Consider the following 26,177-nt stretch of genomic DNA (forward strand, 5'->3'; position numbering starts at 1 on the left):
AAAAATTCGATCAACTTTTTTAAAAAATAAATTATACTCTTAAAAAAATCATTTTGCATTTAATCAAATTTTCAACTATTAACTAACTATTATCTTTTCAAAAAAAAAAAATCAATTATCAACTAACAGCTAATTTTCTAAACATCTTTCTACAGCCAATTAATGCTATCAACTAGTCAAACTCACTAACTCAATCCGTTAACAACTAACAACTATTTGTCAAACACCCTCATAATTTACGAAGAAAAGTGTCATTTTCCCTTATAAAATAAACCCAAAACATCAATCACAAATGCAGTGAAATTCATCAAGAGTTGGCATGAATGATGGTGAGAGTATTTCAAGAGGAAGTAACCCAAGTGATGTCAGCTAGTGTATCCCTCAAATTAAAAAAAAAAAAAAAAAAAAAACCTAAGTACAAGTGCAATCAGCAACCCTTAACTAGTTTGAGGTTGCTCAGCATCTGCTGGGACATAATTCTCAGACAGCTCAAGGGAAACTGGGCAATGGTCACTCCCATAAAAACCTGCAACCACCACATAAATCCACTTTAGGTATATCAACCATCAAACATGTCACAGTCTAGCTCTTGGAGAATACATAATTCACGAGTTAATACCCAATTTAGTCATCGATTATACTGATTTTTCTCGATTTAGTCCTAAACGCCTTTTTGTGCTTAATTGGGTCCTCGACTTCGATGGTTTTCCTTAATTGAGTCCTAGGTTGTTAGAATCAAAGGCTAAATCGAAAAAGTCCACTATAGTCGAAGACTAAATTGGGTATTAACCACAATAGTCAAAGACTAAATTGGGTAATAATAATAGAGGAAAATTACCAAGCTATAGTTACAGATGACTCAATTAGAGAAAACCATTGAAGTCGAGGACCTAATTAGGCACAAAAATACGTTTAACCGTTTAGAACTATATCGAGAAAAACCACTATAGTCGATGACTAAATTGGGTATCATGTCTTAAGGTTGAAGACACTGCATATTTGAAAGTGACAAAAAACCGCAATCATTACAAGAACACAAATGGAAATGAACATGTATTTACTGACTTTACCTTTTAACTCAATCCCTTGACCATGCATCTTGCATGAAATGATCCTATCTTTCAGTAACTCCGACACAACGAAATAATCTATTCTCATCCTCTTCCCGCGATACCTGAAAGAAATAAAGAAAGAAAGAAGCCCGCTCATCACGGTCTCAAGTCATACATAAAGATAAAAGCTCCAACAGATAATATGCACGTCTAGAAAAGAAACGAGTGATAACTTACTTCCCAATTGGATTTCCGGACCATGAGAAGCCACATTCCATATCTTTATCCTCGTTTAGGAGTCTGTATGCATCCACTAGCTTTCCTCTGTGGGGTAACCATAAAAATTTAAGCAATTCGAGTTCAAAAATTCAACTCTATTCGTTTCATTCTATGCTATAATAAGATGAGATGGAACATTGTGTCGTATGTAATGTGCCTGTTACCTTCCACTTTCAGAATGCTACTTTTGTTTCATCTAATATGCTTATTGAAAAAGTAGAACTTCCTTAATCCTTAATGAAACTATGTGGAGTATCAGTTATGCTTTTAAGGACTCGCAATTGTTTGTTTCATAGAGAACCCGCAATTTCTTATTATTAGCTACGATAGGTACTTAGGTGACCTAAATATCCATGATGGGCAAACATTATCAACCCAGTTCTAGATATGCTTCTGATAGGGCGTGTTTTTTGGCCCGGGCATGTGCATGGTCAGTTTTCTTATCCTAGGACCCCATTCCAGCTGAGCATGGTTAGGAGGACCACAGGCCAGGTGTCCATATCCATGTTTCAACCCCTCAATTCCTATAGTAATAGTACTAAGCCCCACAAATATACCTTAAATTGTACGTTAAAACTCAGTTGAGAAAACGCTAATTGAGTAATTGGTCATATCACAACTATGCCTCAAGTCATTAAAATTCAAAAATAGAATCAAATTACATACTCTTTCAATATGCCACCAAATCGCCTCCTCTCAGCAAGCGTAAATCCAGGCTGCCCACAGTCCTGCATAAGTAGTTAAAAGTGAGAAAGTATAATGTGGAATTCAGTAATTTTTTAAATTTTATTTTACAATTTGCTTCGGTTCATCTGGGGATAAGTTGCAATCAGGTCACTTGAGGATAAATTGGTTAACACTTTAGTAATACAATATGATGTACATCTGAAAGGACACCTCATTATTCGGCTATTACTTTTGTATCATAACTACGTGATAGATACACAATCCATGAAGAGAGAAAGAAGGGTTCAATTCATATGTTATAAAAAGATCAGACTTCAATTTGAATGTGACACAGAATATTACACAGAGGGATTGTCGGTATGATATTACCTCTTTATTTGGTGGAACATACCCGTTTTGCTTTGCAGCCGCGAAAAACTCTGGATGACTGACATCAATTTCTTCATGGCTGTAGGCAATGTAGGAAAGCAAATTGATTATCTGAATGATGGAGACCGCATAAACAGAGATTGCATAGAAGATTGTCAAATTCAAATTTGAAAAATAGCGCATATGTATATCTCCTTTAAACTAAATCTGATTCTTTGCTGACGAAAGAAGAGCTAAATTACCACCGAATCAATTGTATAAATTTTTTTCACAAGTCATTGTGCGAACTATTCAATGATCGATATAGAAAAGTGCAATATAGACTGGCAAAACCAAGAAAATTGTCAACTTTCGGGATAAAAAGAAGACATTGAGCAAAAACCAAAAACTAAAGATAAAAGAATAATAGAGAAAGAAAGAGAGAATCTAAGATGGAAAGGAGAAGGGAAAACCCAACAGAACCAAAACAAGGAAAGCTTACATAGTTAAATAAAAACAGCATGTAAAAGAAAGGTACCTTACATTAAGATCTCCACACCAAATAAGGGGTTTGTTAGAAGCCTGCAGAACGAACTCTAGCATTCTTTTATCCCACTTTCTTCTCCTTGGAAATGAAGACTCCTCTTCTTTCCAGCCATTGTTTGGCGCATATGTGTTTAATAGTCGGAATGTCTCAAATTCAGCCAAAATTACTCGACCATCTTGTTCATGCTTTGAACCTATGGAAAATTGCTCAAAATTTTATTTATTTATGTTGGCTTTCGCTATCTCAAGGGGTTTAAGATGAATGAATGCTAAAATATGCGGATTCAGAAAGATTGTAAAATGTCGGAATTTAATTCAACAAAGAGATAAAATGCCAGAACTAAAGGAAAGACCAACTACTCAAAGTGTATCATGATTCAGAAGATAAACTATTCAAAGTGGCTGGAATGGTGTACAGACATCAATCTCAGGGTAACTGCTCAGTGACAAGATAGAGGGCATCAACATTCATTGATATTCAACTCTACATGTTTACTGTGCATACTACTGTTTATCCAGCTTTTCCTCTTTCTCCAATTCTTTGAAACCAAATAAACAAGGAAGTCCTTTTAGGTATTTAGCTGTCTTTAGACTCTTGAAACTATTCGGATGCATACATATAAACTGGATGTTGGCTATACACCACAATGAACTTCAAACATTTCAGATGGAGCAAAATAAAGGCTCAGATTTCAAACAATAGTACGAGATTTGAAAAGCATCATTGGAAGTATAAGAATCAAAGGTTTAGTAGTAATGCACCTGTTCCATCAAGCGAGAATGAAACCTTCTTTGGTTGGAAACACTTTTTGACAAACAAAGCGGTTCCAGCATATTTTGAATCAGAAAGAGACCACCAAACATCATAATTTTTGAATGGTGGACTTGATAAGGCACGCGTCACTATCTGCAGAATTGAGTGGGAACCACTGATATAAAAACATGCACTGGGACATGATATCATAAGACAATTGAATTATAGAAATATTTTTAAATCCATTGACTAAGGCAGGTAAAGGTACTTCATAAGTCATCATAAGAAGTGAACTAACAGTTTCCCTGCTAGATATTTTGGAGGTTCTTTAAAGAGAACGCTATAATTAAACACAACAAGACAATTGCTAAACAAAATTTACCAGTTTTTCTTCACGAGAAGCATTGTTATCATCCTTTATCTCTCTTGGATTTTTTGGTGCACCCTTGGAACCAGCCGCAGCCATCCTGACTTCCTATACCAAATGACTTTAACATGAATTCTTTCCCACTAGAAACAAACTTCTTTGCACAGCAACAAAAAATAAATAAAGAGCAGAAAACAAAGGAAAATGTGTCATTGCAAGATAATCAAGGGTGACAAAGAAAAACACTACCCAGTGGCCTGAATAAATCTTTTAGACACTCTACAAGTCTACAGTGACAGTAAAACATCCTTGATTAAACAAAATAACATCTTTAGTGGAAACTATGCCCTAGTTTGTTAAGCTGCATGCTCAATTTGTCTCATCAATAGACCTACTTAGCGCATCATCTTCTAATCATATATATCATGTATTCCCTCAGTCCCATTTTATGTGTCTAGTTTGATTAACTAAGTTGTTTTTAGTTCAATTTTTCATTAGTATATAAAATTAATATATTTAGAAACTACAATTAAACACACAAACTTTAAAATACTTAAAAATTACTTAAGAAAATAGCAAAGAAGAATGGAGTTAATTTGACTAATGAATAGTAAAAAATGGGACAGAGGGAGTAATTATTTAGAAAAAATGGTAGTATAGAAAATTAACATTGTACCCTATACCTGCTTTTACATTAGAAATTCTTAAATAATTTAACCTTTCACAGCACAGTTAAATGAATGATTGATGAAGAAATGCTTTCACTCAACAAGGAGAGCAGGCTTGAATTGAGCAGCATATTAATACAGTGAATACCTAACCACTTTCCTAAAAATTAAAACAAAACAAAAATTCATGCTTTAAAAAAAAAAACAAACAAAACAGCTCAATAACTACATTCACGAAACCCTACCCATTGTCTTCAAAAACAAGACTAATAAAACTGAAACTATGGGTTGCATTGCAATTTAGAAGGCGGATTGCAGAACCTGAATGGCAATAACGTCAGGATCAAAAGTCTCGACGAACTTGATGAACTCAGGCCAGTTGTTCTTGATTCGTAGAAGAAGGCTATTAGCGTTCCAAGTTAAGAACTTGGTTGGGTCTTTCTTGCGGTTGTCCTTGTGATTCTCATCGGCATCGACGGAGTTGGATTCCGTTGATGATGCAGTGGTTTTGTCTGCATCTTTTCCTGCAGGGGCGAGCGTGGGTTTCTTGAAGGACCCATCTTTTTGTATTGGTTGAAAGAATCGTTTCATTGTTGTTTTCTCTGCTGTTTATCAGAGAGGTATGCTAGACTGCTAGAGTGCAACTACGACTATGAGGAAGATTTTTGTGAAAATAATAAATGCGGAGTATAAAGAAGACTATCACATTGACATTTGAGCCCTCAAACCTCCTTAAATTATAATTCGCCAATTTTCTATTTGGTTTTCATATGTGATATTGCATATATATCTAGCATTGTTTCATGAAATGAATTTTAACAGAATAAAAATAGTATTCATAAGGAAAGGAATAGACTAATAATAGAAGAGAAATTGTATTCTATTATTTGATTCACCGAAAAAATAGACTTTAAGAATGTAATTTCAGTGTTTGGTTGGTTTAATGGAATTTGTTTAAAAGACATAAATACTCCTATACAAAAAATATATTATTATTATTATATGAAAAAAATATAAATTATATATAAAAATATAGAAGTTGTGAATGAATGAAATTCTAAGAATTCTAATCTACCATATGTCCCTATAGATATAAACAAAGATATGTGTGTATAATAATAATAATAATAATAATAATAATAATATTATTATTATTATTATTATTATTATGAATCTTTAAAAGTGTTTTTGCAGGTTTGGTGGGCCCCATTATTATTATTATTATTATTATTATTATTATGTATAATTAACAAATTAATTTATAAATTGTTAGAGTTGTTGTATATAAAGGATGCAAATTTTGAAAGAGTTCTGCATATAAAGAATTCAAATGAGCATACACAAAAGTTGTTGTATATAAACAATACATATAAAGAATGTAATTTTGAATAGTTGTTGCATATAAAGATTTAAATGAACATACACAAAAGGAAGTTAACAACCCAATGGGGTAGCTCAAGTGGCAAATGAGTTCTCTTTGTGGAGAAGAATTTTAAGAGAACCCGGGTTTGATTCCTACAAGCGATAATTCCCCCTAGGTGGGCCAGCTCTGAATTAAGTGGAAATGAAATTGTAATTTCCTCTCACCAATCTTGTAATTTCCTCTCACCAATTGCCCATTAACACGCTCAAACCAAACAAACAAGATGCCACCATCTCTATAAAATTGCAAGAAAAGATTTTGGATGCACTATATACTCATGTGTTTTTAAATTCTCAAAAAACTTTAAAAATGTTTTTTTTTTTGAAAACCAACAAAAAGAGCTTCATTAAAATGTGCAATACAATCACGAATACACAATAACCAACTAGCAAGACCAGGTTGCGAATCAGTAGTTCTAGCTAAAGCATGAACGCACTCATTCACTGATCTAGAAACAAACATAAAAGACACTGATTCAAAGTTTTGACCAAGTTCCTTGCAATCTCCAATAACACAACTGACATATGACACATTAGACCCTGAACCATTTAACAAGCAACAAACAGTCTGACAATCTGAGAAAATCTTGACTTTAGTATAATCTCTATCTTTGACCCACGAGAGGGCCTCTTTCACCACCAAAGCTTCCGCTAAGTGTGCATCGTTCATACAACGAAGGATCCCATTCCGAGCTGCCAAAAAGAGACCGGAAAAATTTAAAACTACACAACCATAATAAGCACGTTCAAGATTCGGGTAAACAGCGGCATCCATAAAGACCTTAAGAACATCACTACTCCCCCCGTTGCCAACCTACCATGCATGTGAGGGAATGCTCGTCGCAACAAACTTTAAAAATATATTTAACTCGTGTTTTCAAAAACTTAGATTCTACGTAAGCAAGTAATCTGTTACATAAAAATGACTCAATTACGTTTTTTTTTTTTTTTGAAAACTTAGATATATGTTTTGATTTTTTTTTAATAAAAACTTGATTACATTATTTATATTTAAAAAAATTAAGAATTTATTTTGTATCTTATCCTTGTCCAAGTAATTATTTGGCTCAACCTACCCTCACTTGTTATACCATGAATTAGGGTTCACATTGTAGTCCTAAAAGATATCGAATTGTAATTTTGTGAATATGTGAATAAAAGACTACCCAAAACACATAATGACTTAAAGGAAATTTGTGAATACAAGACTACTAAATTTAATAAAAAATTAAATTGTGTATTTTTAGTATTGGGATTGACTGCACTACTGCGGTATTTGAAAGGAACTTGTGAATACAAAACAAAGTAATCAATTACATATATATTAACATTGTGTGTTCGTAGTATACCAATTGTGAATTTTTAAAATATAAATTGTGAACATTTAATATGTAAATTGTGTATTTACATTGTTTTGGACCCGATTCCACCTTGCATAGAATAATTTGTCACCTACAATGTGGCAAAATAAGACAAAAATATGGTCACACAACATTAGAAATAAAGAAATGTAGAGCCTAACACAAGGGGGCTCTAAGCCTCCTCCAATGGCTTGAGATGGATGGATAACTTATGGTTGGAAATTAAACCGTTACCAACAGCCAAATGAAGCTATGAAAGCCTATTTCTTCTTGCTCCCTCTCTACCAATCTATGCAAAACTAACACTAAGGTTGATTCCTTCTCAAATGGCTCTAAGGGTCCTCTCCTCCTCCTCCTCCTCCTCCTCCTGTTCTTCTCAGCCCATTTTCTTGTCCCAGAGAAGCGCTATTTCTGCAATTCCTTCCGCCATCGCCATACCCAATGGCGGAAACAAGGCCATCTTGTTGAAATCATCCATTTGGGGGCTCCCAAGTAGAGGAAGAGTAAAGGGCACCAAGAGAATTTTCAAGAATGGCAGCAAAGTGGCATGCTTTGCGGCTGAGGCATCAGCTGTTCCACAGGCACTGCTCTTTGACTGTGATGGAGTGCTTGTTGACACTGAGAAAGATGGCCACCGGATTTCCTTCAATGATACCTTTGCTGAGGTTTTCAATTTCTCTGTTGCACTTCCATGGATTTGTGTTTGTAGGGTTGAAAAGTTTTGTCCTTTCTTTCATTGTCTTGAGTTGGGTGTTCTTATCTTGAACTTGATCATTGTTTTGCATTAATATTACTAATCAATCATGTGAGTGCTACCTAAATCTATGCTAAATGGGATGCTTTTGGCTCAATTCATGTTTTCTTGGAAGTGGGTCATTGCAATATGCAAATACATTATGTAATACTGCCTAGGTTGAGAAGGTTGCACCCCGGCCCCAAAAGATAGTGATGGAGTAAATCACGGTGACTCAGTGCCCATTAGATAGAAAGATCAGTTCTTGGGCCCGACAAGATAGTGGTGTACCACATTAGGTGTAAATCTCATATTGCGGTTGCAAGGCTGGATCTTGTGTCCTTGCCCCACAGTCTACCTGGAACCAACTGAGTTGCCTGTGTTAGCTCTTTTTTCCTATTATGTGTATTATTGTAACTCTTCCATTACTAGTCCTGTCCTAGCTAGGACTAATTCTTGTACCTATATATATATATGTCTACTTTGAGAATAGATTGAACAGTTTGCAAACTGTTTTATTATTGATAATAAAGAAAGAGCTACAATAATGCACAGAAAAGGAACAAGGAATACTAAAGCTGATAAAATACAGAGTTCTAATGATTTTATCTTTGCATTTTACAGAAGGAATTGGGTGTAACTTGGGATGTGGATTTGTATGGTGAATTGCTCAAAATTGGAGGCGGTAAAGAAAGGTAAAGTTTTCCTTCTAACTATAGCTCCTTCTTCTAGTTACAAGAGAAATGGTTGTTTCTTTCAATCTTACTGTGCTTATGCTCGTTCATGCTCCCGGTTAGGAGTGATTTTGTATTGATTTACTCATGTTTGATGTGTTGCTTTAGGATGACTGCTTACTTTAACAAAGTGGGTTGGCCAGAGAATGCACCAAAGAGCGATGATGAAAGAAAAGAGTTTATCAAATCACTTCACAAACGCAAGACGGATTTATTCATGGTCCTTATCGAGAAAAAGTTGTTACCACTTCGGCCTGGTGTTGCAAAGTGAGTATCAATTTGTCTCACGAAACTATGAATTTGCTATGTAAATCATCTATATCGACATTATTAGCTTGATATATTGCTTCATAACCTATTTTTATTGTGACGAACAAACTCTCTTTAACTTCCATTATGTAGTCAATACTGAACTGAATGTTACAGGCTGATTGATCAAGCTCTGGGAAAAGGAGTTAAAGTTGCTGTATGCAGCACTTCGAATGAGAAGGCGGTATGAATAATCAGGTCCCGAGGTCTTAATATTATTTACTATACTTCTTTGATGATTATCTGCATTATGCCCTATTGCAACTTTCGTGCTCTACTTTGGTCCTTGACGGGTTTATGGAGATGCCTACTCTTAGATATTTCAATCTTGCCAGAAACTAAAACAAGAAACTTTTATCATTCTGTATCCAATCTAAATTACCCACAGTTATGATGTCACATATTTGGAGTTAATTAGATGAATTCCAGGTCTCTGCCATAGTTTCATGCTTGTTAGGACCCGAACGAGCAGAAAAGATCCAGATATTTGCAGGAGATGTGGTTCCTCGTAAGAAGCCTGATCCGGTAACTATCTCATGCCTTGAGCAGTTTTTGAACACGATTTCTGTATGAATATTCATTTGATACATAATATCGACTATGAAATCATCGCACACCCTCCCTCTTGTTATTGAGAAGATGGGATTATTTTCAAAATCTTTCTGAAATTTTCTCTTGCAGAGGGGGTGAGTCTTCCCTCAAATTCAGTCACATTTTCTGCATTTAGGATGATGGCAATTCTGTGTTTTAGTGAATTAATGATAAATGCTTCATCATTGCAAAATCAATCAATCTCTATCTCTCTCTCTGATATTAGTTTGAATCTGCAAGACCATTATATATAACAAAAAGTAAACCTACTTCTTTCTGGCAGGCCATCTATCTGCTAGCAGCGGACACTTTGAGTGTTGATCCTTCGAGGTATAAAACATGGAACACATTAGCATCTTTTTATGCGTTTCGTTCTTTTTGCAGTTCATAGTAATTGCATCATTGAATGATTGTCTAAATAGCTTCTGCATTCTCGTGACCACTGTAGGTGATGGACGCTTTCATTGAAGTACTTGTTAAATTAATAAGCACTATAAACGAAATGATGATAATGATAAATGATATGGTAATTCATAGTAATTTTCCTCTTTGAATGAGTGTTTAAATAGCTTCTGCATCCTCTTGTGCACTGCAGGTGTGTGGTAGTAGAAGACAGTGCCATCGGTCTTGCAGCTGCCAAAGCTGCTGGAATGAAGTGCATTGTGACAAAGAGCGGGTAAGTACCTCGTTTTCTCAGGGTTTAGGCTACACACTGAGGATTGTGTTGTGTTGATTCATGAATAACGTAACTGGGACTGACGAGAAGGCAAAATTTTATGTGGTGTAGGTACACGGCAGATGAGGATTTCTTGAATGCAGATGCAGTTTTCGACTGCATTGGAGACCCTCCAGAGGAACGATTCGACTTGGCATTCTGCGGAAGCCTTCTGGAAAAGCAGTATGTTAGTTAATAAGTGTTGTACTACTGTTACACTTCACCTTATGGTGCTTAGTTATGTGAATTTTTTGTGCCAAAAAAAGAAGATCTACTAATGTTTTGCTGTTCAGCCAGTGCATGAAATAATAAGAGCAGGAAAGTTGTAATTTTGAAATGTGCTTTGAGGTTATTAAACTTGTGATGGATGGATATATAGAGACAGCCGCAGATAAATATAGGCAAGAAAAGCTCCGAGTGTTGAGTATATAATATGTAATGTAAACCTGCAATTCAAGTATTTAACTATCAACTTAACCTTTTGTAAGAGACTATGATTTGTGTGTTACTCAGACCCATTAAAAAAATGTGCACTTCAATTCTGAGAAAAAAGTAAAATGCAAAAGAAATAAAGGTTAAATAGACCACCGAACTGCATATGATAATGCAATTAAGTCAACTTAAAGCCAAAGACCTTGTGATCCAATAACATCAAGTTGCTCCTTTATAAACAGATACTGCATTGTAATAGTGTATTTTTAAAAAAAGTCATTAAACTTTAAAAAAATCACAATTGAGTCCTCAGATCAACTTATGCAATTAGTCCAATTTGTCAGTATTCTCAATTTTTAACAGGTTACCAAATTTAATTTAAAAAAAATAATTTTAAATAAAACAATTATTTAAAAATTTTAAAAAACAACATTTCGGGTTTTCAGTCATGGTCTAGCTTTATCTTCATCTCCAAATGGTCTAATTTTATCTTCATCTCCGGGTTGGAGACGAAGGTGTTTTTTTTTTTAAATTAATATTTAAAAAATATTTTTAAATTTGGTAACCTATAAGAAACTCAAAAAAACTATAAATTAGACTAATTACATGAAATTAATTAATTTAGGGATTCAATTTCATATTTTTTAAGTTTAGTGACCTAATTGCAGTGTAGTTCATCTATTTGACCTTTATTAAATGATATGAAGACGCTTTGACCTTTATTCCAATGCGAATGCGAAATGATATGAAGACGCTGTGCAGTGAGTGCTTCTTTTTTTTTTTTTTTTTTGAGGAAAGTGAGTGTTCTAACTATTTGATATTCAACAACAAAATAGTTGGATAGTAGGTGGGAGGTGAAGATGTGTGTTTAAGTAAATGTCTAACAAAGTAAGAAAGAAGCCATAGTTTTCTACATCGAGTGGAGTCTCCTCCACAGCAGATAAAAACCACTGAAATGGAAGAAAAGGAAACATCAGAAGACAAGTAAAGTGCATTCATCTGTGTCCACCAATTCCGATGCAGAAAAAACACGTACAAACTACTAACAAAACAAGATCCCACATTAGGCAACAACAGACATGGATATGGATGGAGATTGATGCAAGTAAACAACATTAACAAACTCTTGTATCCTCCCTTCCTCTTCCTCTTCCTCTCAAGTCTCAAGAAGAAGATGAAGATGATAATACATCTGTGAAGGATGGCAACAGCCACCCTCTTCCTTTGGCATGCCCCGCATAAAATTTGAATTTATCCTCCGCGTTTGGGATGTCCAGAGCCAGATCGTCCAGCCCATCCTTGATCCTCCCGAACCCCTTGCTCATCTGGTTCATCGTAATCAGGCCCTCATCGAAGCATGCTTGCAGCAAATCCAGCATCCTATCGTTCTTCTTCTCCATAGCCATAACCAATGCTTTTTTCACAACCTCGTGATTGAAGAAGGGCATGTCGAGATCGCGAATGCATTGGCAGGCTTCATTCACAACACCGCCACTTTCGAATTCCTCCAGCAGCTTCATGATCTTATCCTTGGCATCCTCTACAGCCCAACCAGTCCCACCTCCCCAGCATCTTAAAATCCTCTCACCCGCATGACGGGCAGAGATGAGTGATTGCGCAACACGAACGGTCTCACTTCCACTGCTATTTGGCTGCAACCTGCTCCCGATTTCTTCCAAATTAAGTGGAGCTAGGACATCATCAACAACAGCTCTAGCCAGGAACAGAGCTAGTTCATTCGAAGCATCTAAGATGTCGAGTGCAGTGTCCTCTGCAGATTCCAATAGCATCACAAAACCATTCACTATATCTTCAGTTGAAAAGAGCTCAATATGAAGCGCAGAGAGCAAAACAGATGCCATTTCTTTTTCCTTGTTTTTTCTATCCATGGCAAGTGTGACAAGCCTCTTCAGAAAAATTGGATTATACTCTGGCGCTCCGAGATCCTCCAAACTCCGAATCAGTTCTGGAATATCATCAGAAAGGAAATATTCATGAATGATGGTGACACATTGCTCCTTGTATCGCCTCAGCTTTTCATACTCTGCATCATGTACCTTGCCATCCTCACTAGAGGATTTCAGAAAAGATGGATCAAGCCATCCTTCAGAGATTGCTTGATGAACAAGTGATTGGAACAATGTCTTAGCAGAAGGAATATCTAGTGCAAGATCATCAAGACTTTCAGCTAAACGTGCAAAGCCCTTCAGCATTTGGCTAGAACTTATGAGACCCTCTTCCGCAGCCTCCTTTAAAAGTTTCAGAATAAGCAGTTCTGCAGTGCGGATCTCCATGGCTAAGACCAATGCTCTTTTCACAACCTCATGATGGAAAAATGAAAGTCCCAGCTGCCTAATGCATCTGCAAGCTTCACCAGTATCTCCACTTTCAACGTATTCCCGTAACAGTTCAGCAATCTTTTTCTTCACCTCCTCAACAGTGAAATGAGTACTACCACCCCAGCGCCTCTCCACAAGTTCGGCATGATGGGGAGCCATGAGATAACTCTTCTCAGCAGTTTGCAACACCTGATAACCCTTGGAGGATTCGGGAAGCATTTTCCTTGCCCTTGCAATAAAAGCTGGGGGCAAAATGTCATCGACCACAGCTCTAGCTATGAATAAAGCAAGGATATCAACTGCATCAAGTATGTCCACTGCCAAGTCATCAGCAGACTCAAGAAGCATGAAAAATCCCTGACTTATATGGGCAGAGCTAATGACATCAGAATAAAGTGCTGAAAGCAAAACAGAAGCCATCTCTTTTTCCTTATCATGCCTATCCATTGCCATGGAAACAAGCCTCTTAATGAAATAGGGATGGTATTCAACTGAACCAAGTTCCCTCAAATCAGATGCTGCAACATCCACATCACCAGTGCTAAAGTATTCCTCAACAAGAGATACCACAGATTTCTTATACTCATCCAATGGATCACAAACAGCAGATCCAACAAGTTCATATGGTTCCTGTAATAGTTGAAATCAAAGTGTAATATCAACACCTCAGGAAATATTCTCTTAGTACACTGCTTCACTGAACGGAGCAGTAAATGGTGGTATAATCTAAGACAATTAAAACATTATGACAGTACTCAGCACTACTTGGTACGTTAAAAAGGCATTTTATTTATCCACTGGATAGTAACGAAATTCTGTGTCTGAGGGGTGGGGGTTAGAAAGGAAGAAAAACAGTCTCTACCAACAGTGACACTTTCAACTCAGACTCGGAACTTACCTCTCCACTATCATAGTTGGGATCATTTCTATCAATGTGAGACTCCCCATCAGTGTCAAGTAGCTTTCCCCAGGTGCCTTTACCACCAGCTCCATCTATTGTCAATAATAAATAGAAAACCATTTAGTTGTGAGAAATACACAAAAAGAACATTTAAAAAAAATAAATAAATAAAGGAAAGAAAACAAGGCACTCTAGCTCAATTATCATGTGCCGTGACATAAAAGTAAATTCTTGTAAAAAAGTACTGTAGCAGTTTATCACAATAAAAGTAAACTAGCACTTGAGGTCAATAATCTTGGCAGGAAAAATCTACTCAAGCAACACACTAATATTCGTGTCTCTCTCAAGTAGATCACACAGCACCTTGCATTGTTTTTGAAAAAGGCATACAAGGGATTGGAGCCATGACCTATCAATCAATAAGTATGATGATTCTAATACACATACATAATGATCAATAGAAATGAATACTAATAAGAATAATTGCACATCCCCATGATTTATAAGTTTCACAAGATTTGCATTTGAACCTATGCAACTATCCAGCATTCATTACACAGATATTAAAATGATTTTAAGCAACCGTAAATACTAAATAGAAAATCAATGTTTAAATTTAATGTTCACTGTAATACAAATCACCATGAGTCCATGATAGAGAAATATCTGTTCAAAACCATATTCCCACAAATTTGACCACATAATGAGACTATGGAGTGGGAATGATTATGGCAAACAGTTTTAATTATAATCACCAGCTAAAGATGTTATGCCCTATGTGGCAACAAGAGCTCACTCTAAACAGCCAGATAAATCACACGATACAGGTCCCTCTAAATTTGGAAGTTAATAGAACATTTATTATAGCAGTGGTGTTGTTGAGTTCTGCCAAAGAAGAAATCAAGATGCACATTTACTGAAATTACAGAAATGCCTTCTTAGCTAAAACTTCATACATTTGGTTTAATCTTAAGACTCCATATTAGAAAAGAATCAGGATGAGTCTCATTGTGAGACAGTCAAGACGAGTAGGTTTAGAAGTGCGATACTTTTGATGAAAAATATATTACTTTTAAATCAAAGTGTAATATTTAGGGGTTGAAGAGTTAATTATGAGAAAAAAAAAATTGAAATACTAACCAGGAAAAAAATGTAATACTTATGAAAAACCTGACCCATCTTAGGTAGACGGTCTCATTGGAGATTTTGCCAAAGAATTAAATGCAAAAATGATTATCTATTCGATTCCCTGGATGCCCCCATCACTCTATCCCCCTCCAACTATATAATGACACATCAATAAGGAAAGAGAGTACAGAAATGTGATAACACACAGAATTGGAAAGATGTGAAAATAAGGAAATAAATAAAATGGATATAGAATTGAACAGATAACCCATGAGTGTGAAAATAAGTAAATAAATAAAAGGGATAAATACTGACATACTATAGAAAAAGCATAACAAATCTCATCAAGAAATGAACACATAATTTTCAGCTCAAACATACAGTATCTGCTTCGAAGAATGCCAGAACTCTAATAAATAAAATGAATGCACAAGAGTTTTACCCTTCTTAATTTTTATATGCTTGCCAGAGTGTGTGCGCCTCACATGTCTCACCGCAATCCCAGCAGTGGACGCCTTGCCGCCAAGAGGAGCTTTCACGTGGTGTTCCGACAGCAGCGCAGATGGAGACCGAAGTGTAGGAGACTTAGGCGAAGAGGAAAGAACCTCCACATTCTGAGTCGCGATTTTCAAAATCTCCCTCTGTTCCTCCGTCAGAAATCCCTCACCTGACGCCATTTCCACTCACTCACTCACTGACAAACCCTACACATAGGGTAACATATCAACATCAACACCAATCCAATCAAAAAATGGCAGCGCTAAACAAATAAAAATGTTCAAAACTCATCCACACATATTTAAGCAACTCTTTCAATAAATTCGTCAATAGATAGACATTTTACCTCTCTGCACCGAGTATAGGGCACGAAACAGTGAAGAGCGTTACCGATTCGGAACGCTATATGGCCACCGGAGAAGCTTCAAATAGCGACAAAATCCTCCGTTCTTGGCTCGGATCTCGAGCCAAGAGGGAACAGAAACAGAATCGAAGAACCCGATCTTTCCTTCAGATTTACACACAGCGCACACTCAGCTGTGCGTTGTTTCAACCCTAGATCAACGAAGAAATGCTCAGGAAGAAGCTTCGAGCGATTCGTATAAAAATAGATATGATATGTGTGTGTGTGTAAATGTGTAAGTATAGGAGGGGAGTTCTCTGGTTGGGGCTTTAGATTTGATTGAAGGAGGAAACTGTGAAGAGGGGAAACGGATGAGAACGAAGAGAGTTTATATAGGGAGGCTTCGGTTACATGTACACGTCAGCACCGCCGAGGGTGTACACGTGGCTTTGAGGGTGTGACTAACAGTTGGACGGACACATTTTGGAAATTACCACTTTCAAGTTTTACTTTTTTTTTTTTTTTTGAGAACAAAGGGTAAATTCATTAACTTAAATCAGAAATCAACACATTACAGATAATAGGGGAAGGGTTGAAATACCACTCCGAGTAATCAGGCGTTGAACAAGACTGCCTAGCTCATGGGCCGTCTGGTTCGCTGATCTTTTGGTAAACGAAATGAATACATTACAGAATTCATGCAAAAGATATTTAATGTCTTCAATAATCATATGAAACGAAGACATCCCATCGCTGGATTTCAGGTTTTGGACAACCTGTAGTGAGTCTGAATCAACCTGCACGTTATCCATATTATGAGCTTTGAGCCAATTGAGTGCTTCCCGGATTGCCACCGCTCCTGCTTCCCTCGGCATGAAGTTTCTTCTCCACTGGGCTCCCCAAGTTGCTATGAAGTTTCCATTATCATCCCTAATGACACTGCCCAGTCCCATTGCTGCTTCAAGTTTATTTATCGCAGCATCAACATTCATTTTGAACATCCCCACACTGGGTTTTGCCCACTTATGATCTGGAATAGGAAGAGCATTTGTAGGTGAACCATGCAGATTTGTAGCCTCTTTCTAATCAGATAAGAAATTTTTTGCTTTCCTAATCAGTTGTTGTTGATGAATGGTGGTCGAATTGTTCCAGCACCTCTCGTTCCTTTGCAACCATATTTCCCAGCAGATTGTCACGAATAGGCAGTGTTGGGTTTTGTCAGTCGTCGCAAAGATTTGATTCACCCACTCCTGGAAGGATTCCCCAACAGCATCACTCACCCGAATTCCTGAGAGTTCCCAACAGGCCCTGGCATACTCACATTCAACCATAAGATAACCAATAGATTCATCCTGGTTTCCACAGAACGGGCATAACGCATCACAATCCACTTTTTTTCTATGCAGGAGGTCTTTTGTGGGTAAGCTATTCGAGCACGCCTGCCAAAGGAATACCTTGATTTTTGGTGGAATAAGGAGTTGCCAGATTGCCGTCCAAGGATTTAAATCAGAGTCCTGGAGTTCTCCTCTTATTGCCTTATAGCAGCTCTTCACCGTGAACCTTCCATCATCATCAGCTGCCCATATTACCTTATCACACTTCTGATGCATTGATAAAGGAATGCTCATGATTAGATTAGCATCTCTTTCGGAGAAAACGATTCTGATAGTTTCCTCGTCCCACTTGCTAGCACCCGGCATAATGAGGTCTGTCACTTTTGCATTCTCCATTAGAGGGTATGGGAACGAACACACTCTTGGATTTAGTCTATCCAGAAGCCAGTCATCCGTCCAAATATTGATTTTTGAACCATCACCCACTCTCCATCGGCTGTGTTTTCTGATTATATTCTGAGTTTGAATCAAGCTACTCCAAATGAATGAGGGGTTTGGACCCAGCTTTGCCTCTAGGAACACCGAATCAGGGTAGTAACGGGCTTTGAAGATCTTTGCTGCTAAGGAGGATTGATTGTTAATGAGTCTCTAGGATTGTTTAGATAACATAGCTAAATTGAAATCTCTTAAACATCTAAAACCCATCCCACCCCATTTCTTTGGCTTACACAACTTATCCAAGATTTCCAATGAATTCCCCTACAATCTCCACTACCCCTCTTCCACCCATAAGAGTTCATGACAACCTCAATTTCCTTGCACAAACCAGCCGGTAGTAGGAAAACGCCCATAGCGTATGAAGGAATGGCTTGGATCACACTCTTAAGCAATACTGCCCTACCCGCTCTAGAAAGGAACCTATGATTCCAGCTTTCAATCCGAGCAATAATTTTGTTCTTGATAAAACCCAACACCTCTCTTCTATTCCTCCCCACCACCATTGACAATCTTAGATATTTCCCATTCCCCCCCTCTCTGTTCACCCCAAGGATATCTCCCACAGCTTTCCTAACCCCCTCCCCCACATTAGTGCTAAAACCCACAAGAGATTTATCAACGTTAACATACTGGCCCGAGGCTTTCCCATAGTTTGAAAGAAAATCCTTTATATTTTTTGCCTCCATCTGATTTGCTTTGAAAAATACATAACTATCGTCTGCAAATAGAAGGTGTGTTATAGAGGGAGCAGATCTTGCCACTGAGATTCCATGAAGTCTTCCCTCCATCTCCATACGAGTCAGCATCGCACTAAGACCCTCTGCAATTATAAGGAAAAGATAAGGGGAAAGAGGATCCCCTTGCTTTAGGCCCCGCTCTGGATAAATTGGCCAAATTTCCTCTCCCTGGTTGAGGATAAACAGATCGGTAGTAGTAACGCAAGCCATCACTAACTGCACCCAAAGACTGCTGAACCCCAGCTTTAGCATGATAGCGCTAAAAAAAGACCACTCTACTCGGTCGTAGGCCTTACTCATGTCGAGTTTTAGAGCCGCAAAGCCTTCTTTTCCCTGTTTTTTCCTTTTTAAAAAGTGTTGCATTTCAAAGGCCACCATTATTGTGTCCATAATCAATCTTCCCGGAACAAAGGCACTTTGTTCCTCAGAAATAATGCACTCCAGAATTGGTTTCAGGCGGTTGGCCATTGCCTTCGTGAGGATTTTGTAAGCCACAGTACACATAGCTATTGGTCTTAGGTCTGTCATAGATTCAGGTTTCGGTTTTTTTTGGTATAAGAGCAATATGTGTGGTGTTTAAATCCTTCGGCAGTTTGCTGGTGCGCAGGAAATCATTACAGAGAGACACCAGGCTGTTTTAAGAATATCCCAGTAAGTATGGAAAAAACCTGGATTTAATCTGGCATGGCCCAGACTCTTGTCTGGATGCATGCTAAACGTTGCTTCCTTCACCTTCTGCTTGGTAAAAATTTGAAGGAGACTGCTATTTTGACTGTTAGATATTTTTGAGCTAATGCAACGAAGAACATCATGGTGATCCCCCACGGTGGACTTAAAGGGATTTGTGAAATAATCTCTAATCAGATTGTTAAGGCCAGCCCCACGGTTGATCCAATTCCCCGAGCTATCCCACAACCTTCGGATTTCATTATCACGCCTCCGTTTTTTTACCGAGTTATGGAAGAATTTGGAATTGCTATCCCCGTCTTTATACCAAAATACCTTCGCTCTTTGTTTCTAGAAGATGCTGTTCTGTTCAATAAATCTGGTGCAGCTTCTCTGGGCCATATCAAACTCCATGAGACCCTGTCTATCAGTTCTTCTGCGAGTCCTCTCCATCCTCTTTTTCCAGTAATCAATTTGTGGTTGAAGATTTTTGTTTAAGTTCTTCCCCCACTTCCAAAGAGCATCACTGCACATGTTGAATCTAGCAGGAAGATTCATGCTTTCTGAAAGAACCCAGCTTCGACTTATGATATCCCTGCATTTAGGCTCACTGATCCAACTATTCTCGAACCTGAATCGCTTCCTCCTGTTGACCCGGGCTGTCGGTGTCGGCCAGATTGCGATTGGGAGGTAGTCGCTGCAAGGAGCCTCAAAGGATTGTGTAGTAGCTTCACCAAAAATATCCAGCCAAGAGTCATTAGTTAGGATCCTATCAATTTTTTCACGAACCCAATTCGACGATCCTCTGCCCCTTTCCCAAGTATACTGGAAACCCCCAAACTCGAAGTTTCTCAACCCATTAGATTGCACCGCATCCGAGAACCCCCGTAAAAGCCATTGCGGATGAGGATCGTTTCCGATTTTCTCACTTTGGTGGAGCAGGTCATTAAAATCTCCCATCGCTATCCATGGAAGCATGTTTTGCGATGAAAGAGTCCTTAGAAGATCCCATGAATATCTTCTTCGATTCCTCTCAGGACACCCGTAGAATCCGGTAAAGCGCTAGAGGTGGGATGATTCATCAAGCCGAATAGTAACATCAATATGGTTTATTGAGTAACTCACAATACCTATGTCCAGCCCATCTTTCCAAAGAAGGGCCAGGCCCCCACTAAACCCAATTTTGTCAATCGTAAAAAGCCCTTCAAAACCAAGCTTGTGTTTTATACTCTCCATCTTGGTTGAATTTGCTCTTGTTTCCATCAGAAAAACTAAAAAAGGCCTCTTATTGTGGACAAAATCCACCAACACTTGAACTGTCGTCGGGTTGCCAAGCCCTCGACAGTTCCATGATATGAGACTCATTGGGATGGGCGGGTCTGTGAAGCAGATCCCGCCTCTAGCAAGTTTTTTAGACCCATTTACAGCTCATCACCCTTTTCCAATAAAACCATCTGGGCTTTAAACGACCCAAACTCCTCCTGCCTTCTCCTTTTCTTATCTTTATCCAGCTGGATAGTCAAACCCGTATTGACTCCCCTTTGAGTCTGGTGGAGACTCTGATCAAGGATGGTCCTTAGTGACCGTTGGTTAAGATTTTTAATGTTGTCAGTAAAACTCGTCTGTTCGTTGCATGAGAATAGGCCACTCTGCAATAGATGCTCTTGATCACTTTCCAACATGGTTTTATTTGTTGCCCTCTCTCTTGGTGCCAGTTGTATTTCCCCTGTCTTTTCCGCCTGCGCATTAATGTTTCTAGGAGAGTGGTAAGTGCCTGCACTCATGTCAGCCAATTTGTTCGCCGTTTGCCCAGGATCCATTGGACAATACTATATGTCTACCTTTTAAAGGGAGACAATGCCTTATATAGTGTTGAAGACTTTTTGACAAATATATGACATCGGCTAGTCTTCATTCCTGGCCACACATTTGTCCTCCCACTACTTTGCTTCACTACTTTGCTTCCAACGCACTTCCCATCACATACATAAGTGGGGCTTCTACCCTCCAATATACAAGAGTTGGTGTAGCTAAGTGGACTGACCTTGTGTTGTTAAGTGGGAGGTTAAGGGTTTGTCCGGTTTGAACCCTTCTGATTGCACCTACTTAAAACTTATTTTGCTACTTAAAACTTATTTTGCTACAGTTCTTTCTTTAGTCTAATAAATTTCCATTATTCTTATTGGGACAACACATCATCAATAAAGATGGACACCCTACTTGGACAAGACTTTCCCAACAAAATGGCCCCGAAATCTCCTGATACCATCAATATTTTTAATAATTTTTATATTATTAGGGCTTAATAAAAGTTTAAATATTTACATCGAGTCAACCACTCCACCAACTTGAATATGGATATTACCTGCCACTTACACTCTCATCCAAATTACCTACAACATGCAAATTGCTAGCAGTTCAATATCTTAATATATCCATAATATGGCTAAGCATCTTGTGCTCAGATGGCATGCAGTGACTCTCTCATATGGGAAGTCAAGAGATCGAGTCTCAGTGGAGGCGATTAAAATTGATCACACAAAAAAGCTAATTGATATGAGAAACCTGGAGATAACAATTTCAAAAGTAGATAAAGAAAACCAGACATTAATACACAGAGCGTTCACATCAGAATCAGGAGCCAATGAATCGAAATTAAACTCGAAAAGCTATATATACACATATATCCTAATAATTCAACTTTTTGTCCATAACACTAGATTATCCGCCATTGAATTGGATCCCGAAATCTGAAATCGAGATCTAATGAGAGAACAAACAGATGAACTGGTATTAGTAGTTTTTGCCATCACTTTATACAGCCAAAAGCAAAATGACTACCAACAATCAATCAATCATTCTAATACGTAAAAAGCCCTAACAAGCTTTCTTGAAGAAAAACCAGTAAGTAATTGGATCTGAATCCTGAAAATACAACTATATCTTCATTCCTAGACCCCGCATGATGCTTCAATCTAGAAAGATATAGTCAATATGATGTTTTAACTTATCTGTAAAGGGCTAAACATTATATAATATGATGTTTTAACTTATCTGTAAAGTGCTAAACATTATATGGATTTGTGAATGTTGCAGATGATGAGAAGTTTAGAGTTTGCCTTGGCCAAGGATTCAATAAATGTTGTATCTGTGAATATAGTAATAAATGGTAAATCCTATTTTCTACGGAGTTAGCACTATGACTAAATTCAAGGTTTTATATGCTACGGTTGCATTATGGGAAAAACTGTCTTAGTGTGTTTGATTCATTTTCAGGAAAATGAGTAGAATTGTATAATTAAACATTTTAATTATTTTATTTAGAATATAAAAATATTTATAATAATATTAAATATAATTTTATTTATTAAAATTAAAAAAAAAAACATCACTAGTTTTTGCCGAAAGCCAAAGATACTTTGGTTTCCGCTACGGAAACCAGAGCACCGGCGGAAACCACTTCTGCCGGAAACCTTGTTGTGAGTGCGGGAAAAATGACTTCCGCCAAATTTTGGCAGAAGTCATTTTCTGCCAAAATGACCATATGTTCCCAATCAATGGAAAATTTTTCCGTTGATTGGATTTTCCAGGCCCTTCCAAACACACCCTACATGTTATTACCTGTGATAATGTTCAAGATTCAGAAGCACAAAAGATTTCAGTGTCACTCCAACTGATACAATACCGATCCGGGGCTGCGAATATGCTAAAATTGATTGGGAATCAATTTAGTTATCTTATTTCCTAGTTGTCCTTTTTAGTTCGTCATCTGTTAACCACAAACCTGTGACACGTAGTCAAACTACTGAATCATATCACATACCTTCTAAGAGAAAAGTATTTTGCATATCCCGGTTGCACATTGTGGGGGTGATAGTGAAATATTAGCTAATGAGAGAAAGAGAGTAAATACAGAAGCAATATAGCAGTGGGTTGCATCATCGATTGGATTGTCTGGTGACTTCACACAAAACTGGGCCACTGCAAGGCTGAAACAAACAACAGCATATGTTTTACCTTGATATATATAAACAGAATGTTGGGATTGCCCATTGAGCTTCCTAAAAGTTCTGAATCAAGATGAGATCAATCAACCTATATCAAGAAAAGATGATCTGCTGACTGGTAAACAAAACTGTACCCATCATCTGTGCAGTTAGGCTCTATAGTGCATCACAAATCTCCATTTTTTCTCATGTTCTCAAACATCTGAAATGAATTTTCCATTTTTCCTGCTTGGGCATACCCAGCTATCATAGTGTTCCAAATAACTACACTCTTTTGTTCCATCTTTTTAAATAAATAGAAAGCTTCATCCATTTTTCCTGACCGAGCATAACCTGTAATCATTGTATTCCAACAAGCAATGCCACGAGAGCTCAATTGATCAAAGATTTTATGACCTTCATCTATCATATTATGTTGTACATATCCTGAAATCATTGCAGTTTGTGCACCCACATTTTTGTATGGCATTGCATCTAACAGGTTCTTTGCTTCGTCAAGCTTTCCAACACTGACAAAGCCACTAATCATGGTGGTGTAAGAAACTGCATTTCTTTCTGGCATTTTATCAAACAAATTACATGCCTCGTCAATGAGGCAATTGTGAACATATGCAGCCAACATTGCATTCCAAGCAACCAAAATTTTTTCTGTCATTTGGTCAAACACCCTCCGAGCCTCCCATACACCCCCCATAAATGAGTATGCATTTGTTAATAAAATGAAATCATTTGAGAAAAAATGATTTTACAATTTTAAGTTTACTCCTAGTTTTATTGGTTTAATGGAACAATGCAGTAGTTCAAAATCTAGTTCAAATGACTATGTTGTACAAAATGTATCTGTATTATATTGAGTCTGTACTACAGAAAAGACATAGTTTAGCCGTTTAGCATCTGATGTCGAAGATTGAATATCAGACGTAAACCAGACTAAAAGACCAGTTCAAGATGAAGCAACAATCTATCACCTAAAAATATAATAACAATAATATTGTTGACATATTTTAAATTCAAATATATTATTTTTGCAAACTAGCACTAGTAGCCCAATTGCACATAAGACATTACCAACATTAATCTTTGTTTTGTAGAGAAATAGGCTTAATTGTGTGCTTATATGAAAAGAAATAAATTAAAGAAGAGAAAAAAGATGATATACCCGGATGGCCGGATGGACTTATTTAATTATGTAGAAAAATATGCTCGCTTATTTTGTTGTTGAGTTACCTATTTTGACAGAAGTTTAGAAATATTTTTGGATAAATTTGCCCCTTAATTGATATTATATGGTTTTAGATTGCTGATTAGACATATAAATTTAGGGTGTTAACTTTAGTAATTGATTCTTGATTTTTACCGACTTTTTTTTTTTTATAATACTGTGTACTTGTATGTAGTGGTTTATTTTTTATTTTGTGTGATTTTTTTTTTTGGTTTGTAAATTATTAAATTTACATAAAAAATACATGCAAAAGATTAAAAGCCATCAAGAACTTTGTAATCGAGTGTATTGTAAAAAAAATGATCGAAACTCTTAATTTGTGAATACTTGTTAAAGTTTCAATTATTGCATCTAAATCAACAATTTTATTATTGATAATATTTATATTTGTATAGTAAATTTTATACATTATACAAAAGTATTACATTATTAATCTTGTACAAGTGTCCAAAGAGCAGTCAAAGTTTTGAATTATTGATGCATATGTACAACGTAACTGACAAGCTTTAAGAAACACTACACGCACAAGTGAATTATTGCATGGATGTAATACGAAACTCTTCCATTCATTAATTAGTTTCCATTACTTGATGCATACGTTCAAAGAACTTCAATACTTCATAAGCTGTAAGCGGATGGCCGAGCCTGCCATCACGCACACGTTATAACTTGAAATTAAGCTACTGCTCTCAATGCTTGCTCACGCACAACTACGTTTTAATCAAAGATACAACAAAATTTAAGAGAATTTTAATTTATTTTGATCCACACATGTGTAAGGCATGATCAAATGAGAACATGGTCCTTCTATCAAAAGTGAGGGTTGAATTAATCTCAGTCGTTCATCATGATTCATCATTGGTTTAGAGTTTTAGTAAAAAAACAAAGTCAATTTTATAATTATTGAAAATTTTTAAGAGCAGAGTTCATTTTATAATTATTACAGACTGAAAGTATATATTAATAGTATGATCCTAACTTTTGATTTCTCAAGATGAAGGGTGTGGATCTGTTCACATTTTTTTTTTATTTACATGCATGGGAGGTGTTCTCACATGAATCCTTCCCTATATGGAAATCAAATTTGGGTCATCCAAATAAAAAAACGAACGTACAAAATTAGTTCTCACGTCCTCACCTAAGAATGATTCCTCATTTGATCCGAACTATATATATATAGGGAAGAGGGAGGAGGCTCTAGTTCAAGTAGAATAGGTAGCCTAGGAGAGAATTAAGAACAACACACCCGTTCAAGTGTCCAAATCTAATGGGTCAGAAACACTAATTAAAAAAAAATGCGATGACATTTTCATAAATAATTTAACATCGAAGTGCAAGTAAATTGTGTTAAAAGTGCAAATAACAGTTTCATATAATGCACCTAAGTGCAAGTAAAGTGCATTACAAGTACAAGTGAAATGTATTACAAGTGCAAGTAAAAAGTACACTAAGCATCAATACATCTAACGCTATCATTAGTTGTATCAGACGTTATCATTAAGTGCA

At 36.8% G+C, this 26,177-nt stretch overlaps 3 protein-coding genes across 3 annotated transcripts; 1 reads left to right on the plus strand and 2 right to left on the minus strand.

Annotated features, from left to right (window-relative positions):
* Positions 1–235: 235 nt before the first annotated feature.
* On the minus strand, positions 236–5,362 carry LOC115997117 (DNA-(apurinic or apyrimidinic site) lyase). The gene is made up of 9 exons (XM_031236618.1): positions 5,023–5,362; positions 4,049–4,141; positions 3,675–3,819; positions 2,905–3,106; positions 2,388–2,466; positions 1,998–2,059; positions 1,290–1,376; positions 1,071–1,174; positions 236–526 (listed from the first exon to the last, which is right to left on the minus strand). Exons 1-9 carry the CDS (start codon positions 5,290–5,292, stop codon positions 438–440), a joined length of 1,131 nt encoding a protein of 376 aa, XP_031092478.1. The 5' UTR covers positions 5,293–5,362; the 3' UTR covers positions 236–437.
* Positions 5,363–7,671: 2,309 nt separating this feature from the next.
* Positions 7,672–10,918, plus strand: LOC115997529 (CBBY-like protein). The gene is made up of 8 exons (XM_031237102.1): positions 7,672–8,149; positions 8,842–8,912; positions 9,060–9,218; positions 9,378–9,444; positions 9,690–9,785; positions 10,135–10,181; positions 10,447–10,527; positions 10,639–10,918. Exons 1-8 carry the CDS (start codon positions 7,811–7,813, stop codon positions 10,760–10,762), a joined length of 984 nt encoding a protein of 327 aa, XP_031092962.1. The 5' UTR covers positions 7,672–7,810; the 3' UTR covers positions 10,763–10,918.
* Positions 10,919–11,865: 947 nt separating this feature from the next.
* LOC115996530 (MA3 DOMAIN-CONTAINING TRANSLATION REGULATORY FACTOR 1-like) lies at positions 11,866–16,564 on the minus strand. The gene is made up of 4 exons (XM_031235791.1): positions 16,211–16,564; positions 15,809–16,070; positions 14,236–14,330; positions 11,866–13,967 (listed from the first exon to the last, which is right to left on the minus strand). The coding sequence occupies exons 2-4, from the start codon at positions 16,041–16,043 to the stop codon at positions 12,162–12,164; spliced, it is 2,136 nt and encodes a 711-aa protein (XP_031091651.1). The 5' UTR covers positions 16,044–16,070; positions 16,211–16,564; the 3' UTR covers positions 11,866–12,161.
* Between the last annotated feature and the right edge of the window lie 9,613 nt (positions 16,565–26,177).

The sequence above is a fragment of the Ipomoea triloba genome, chromosome 11 (genome assembly GCF_003576645.1).
Source record: "Ipomoea triloba cultivar NCNSP0323 chromosome 11, ASM357664v1".
Lineage (NCBI taxonomy): Eukaryota > Viridiplantae > Streptophyta > Magnoliopsida > Solanales > Convolvulaceae > Ipomoea > Ipomoea triloba.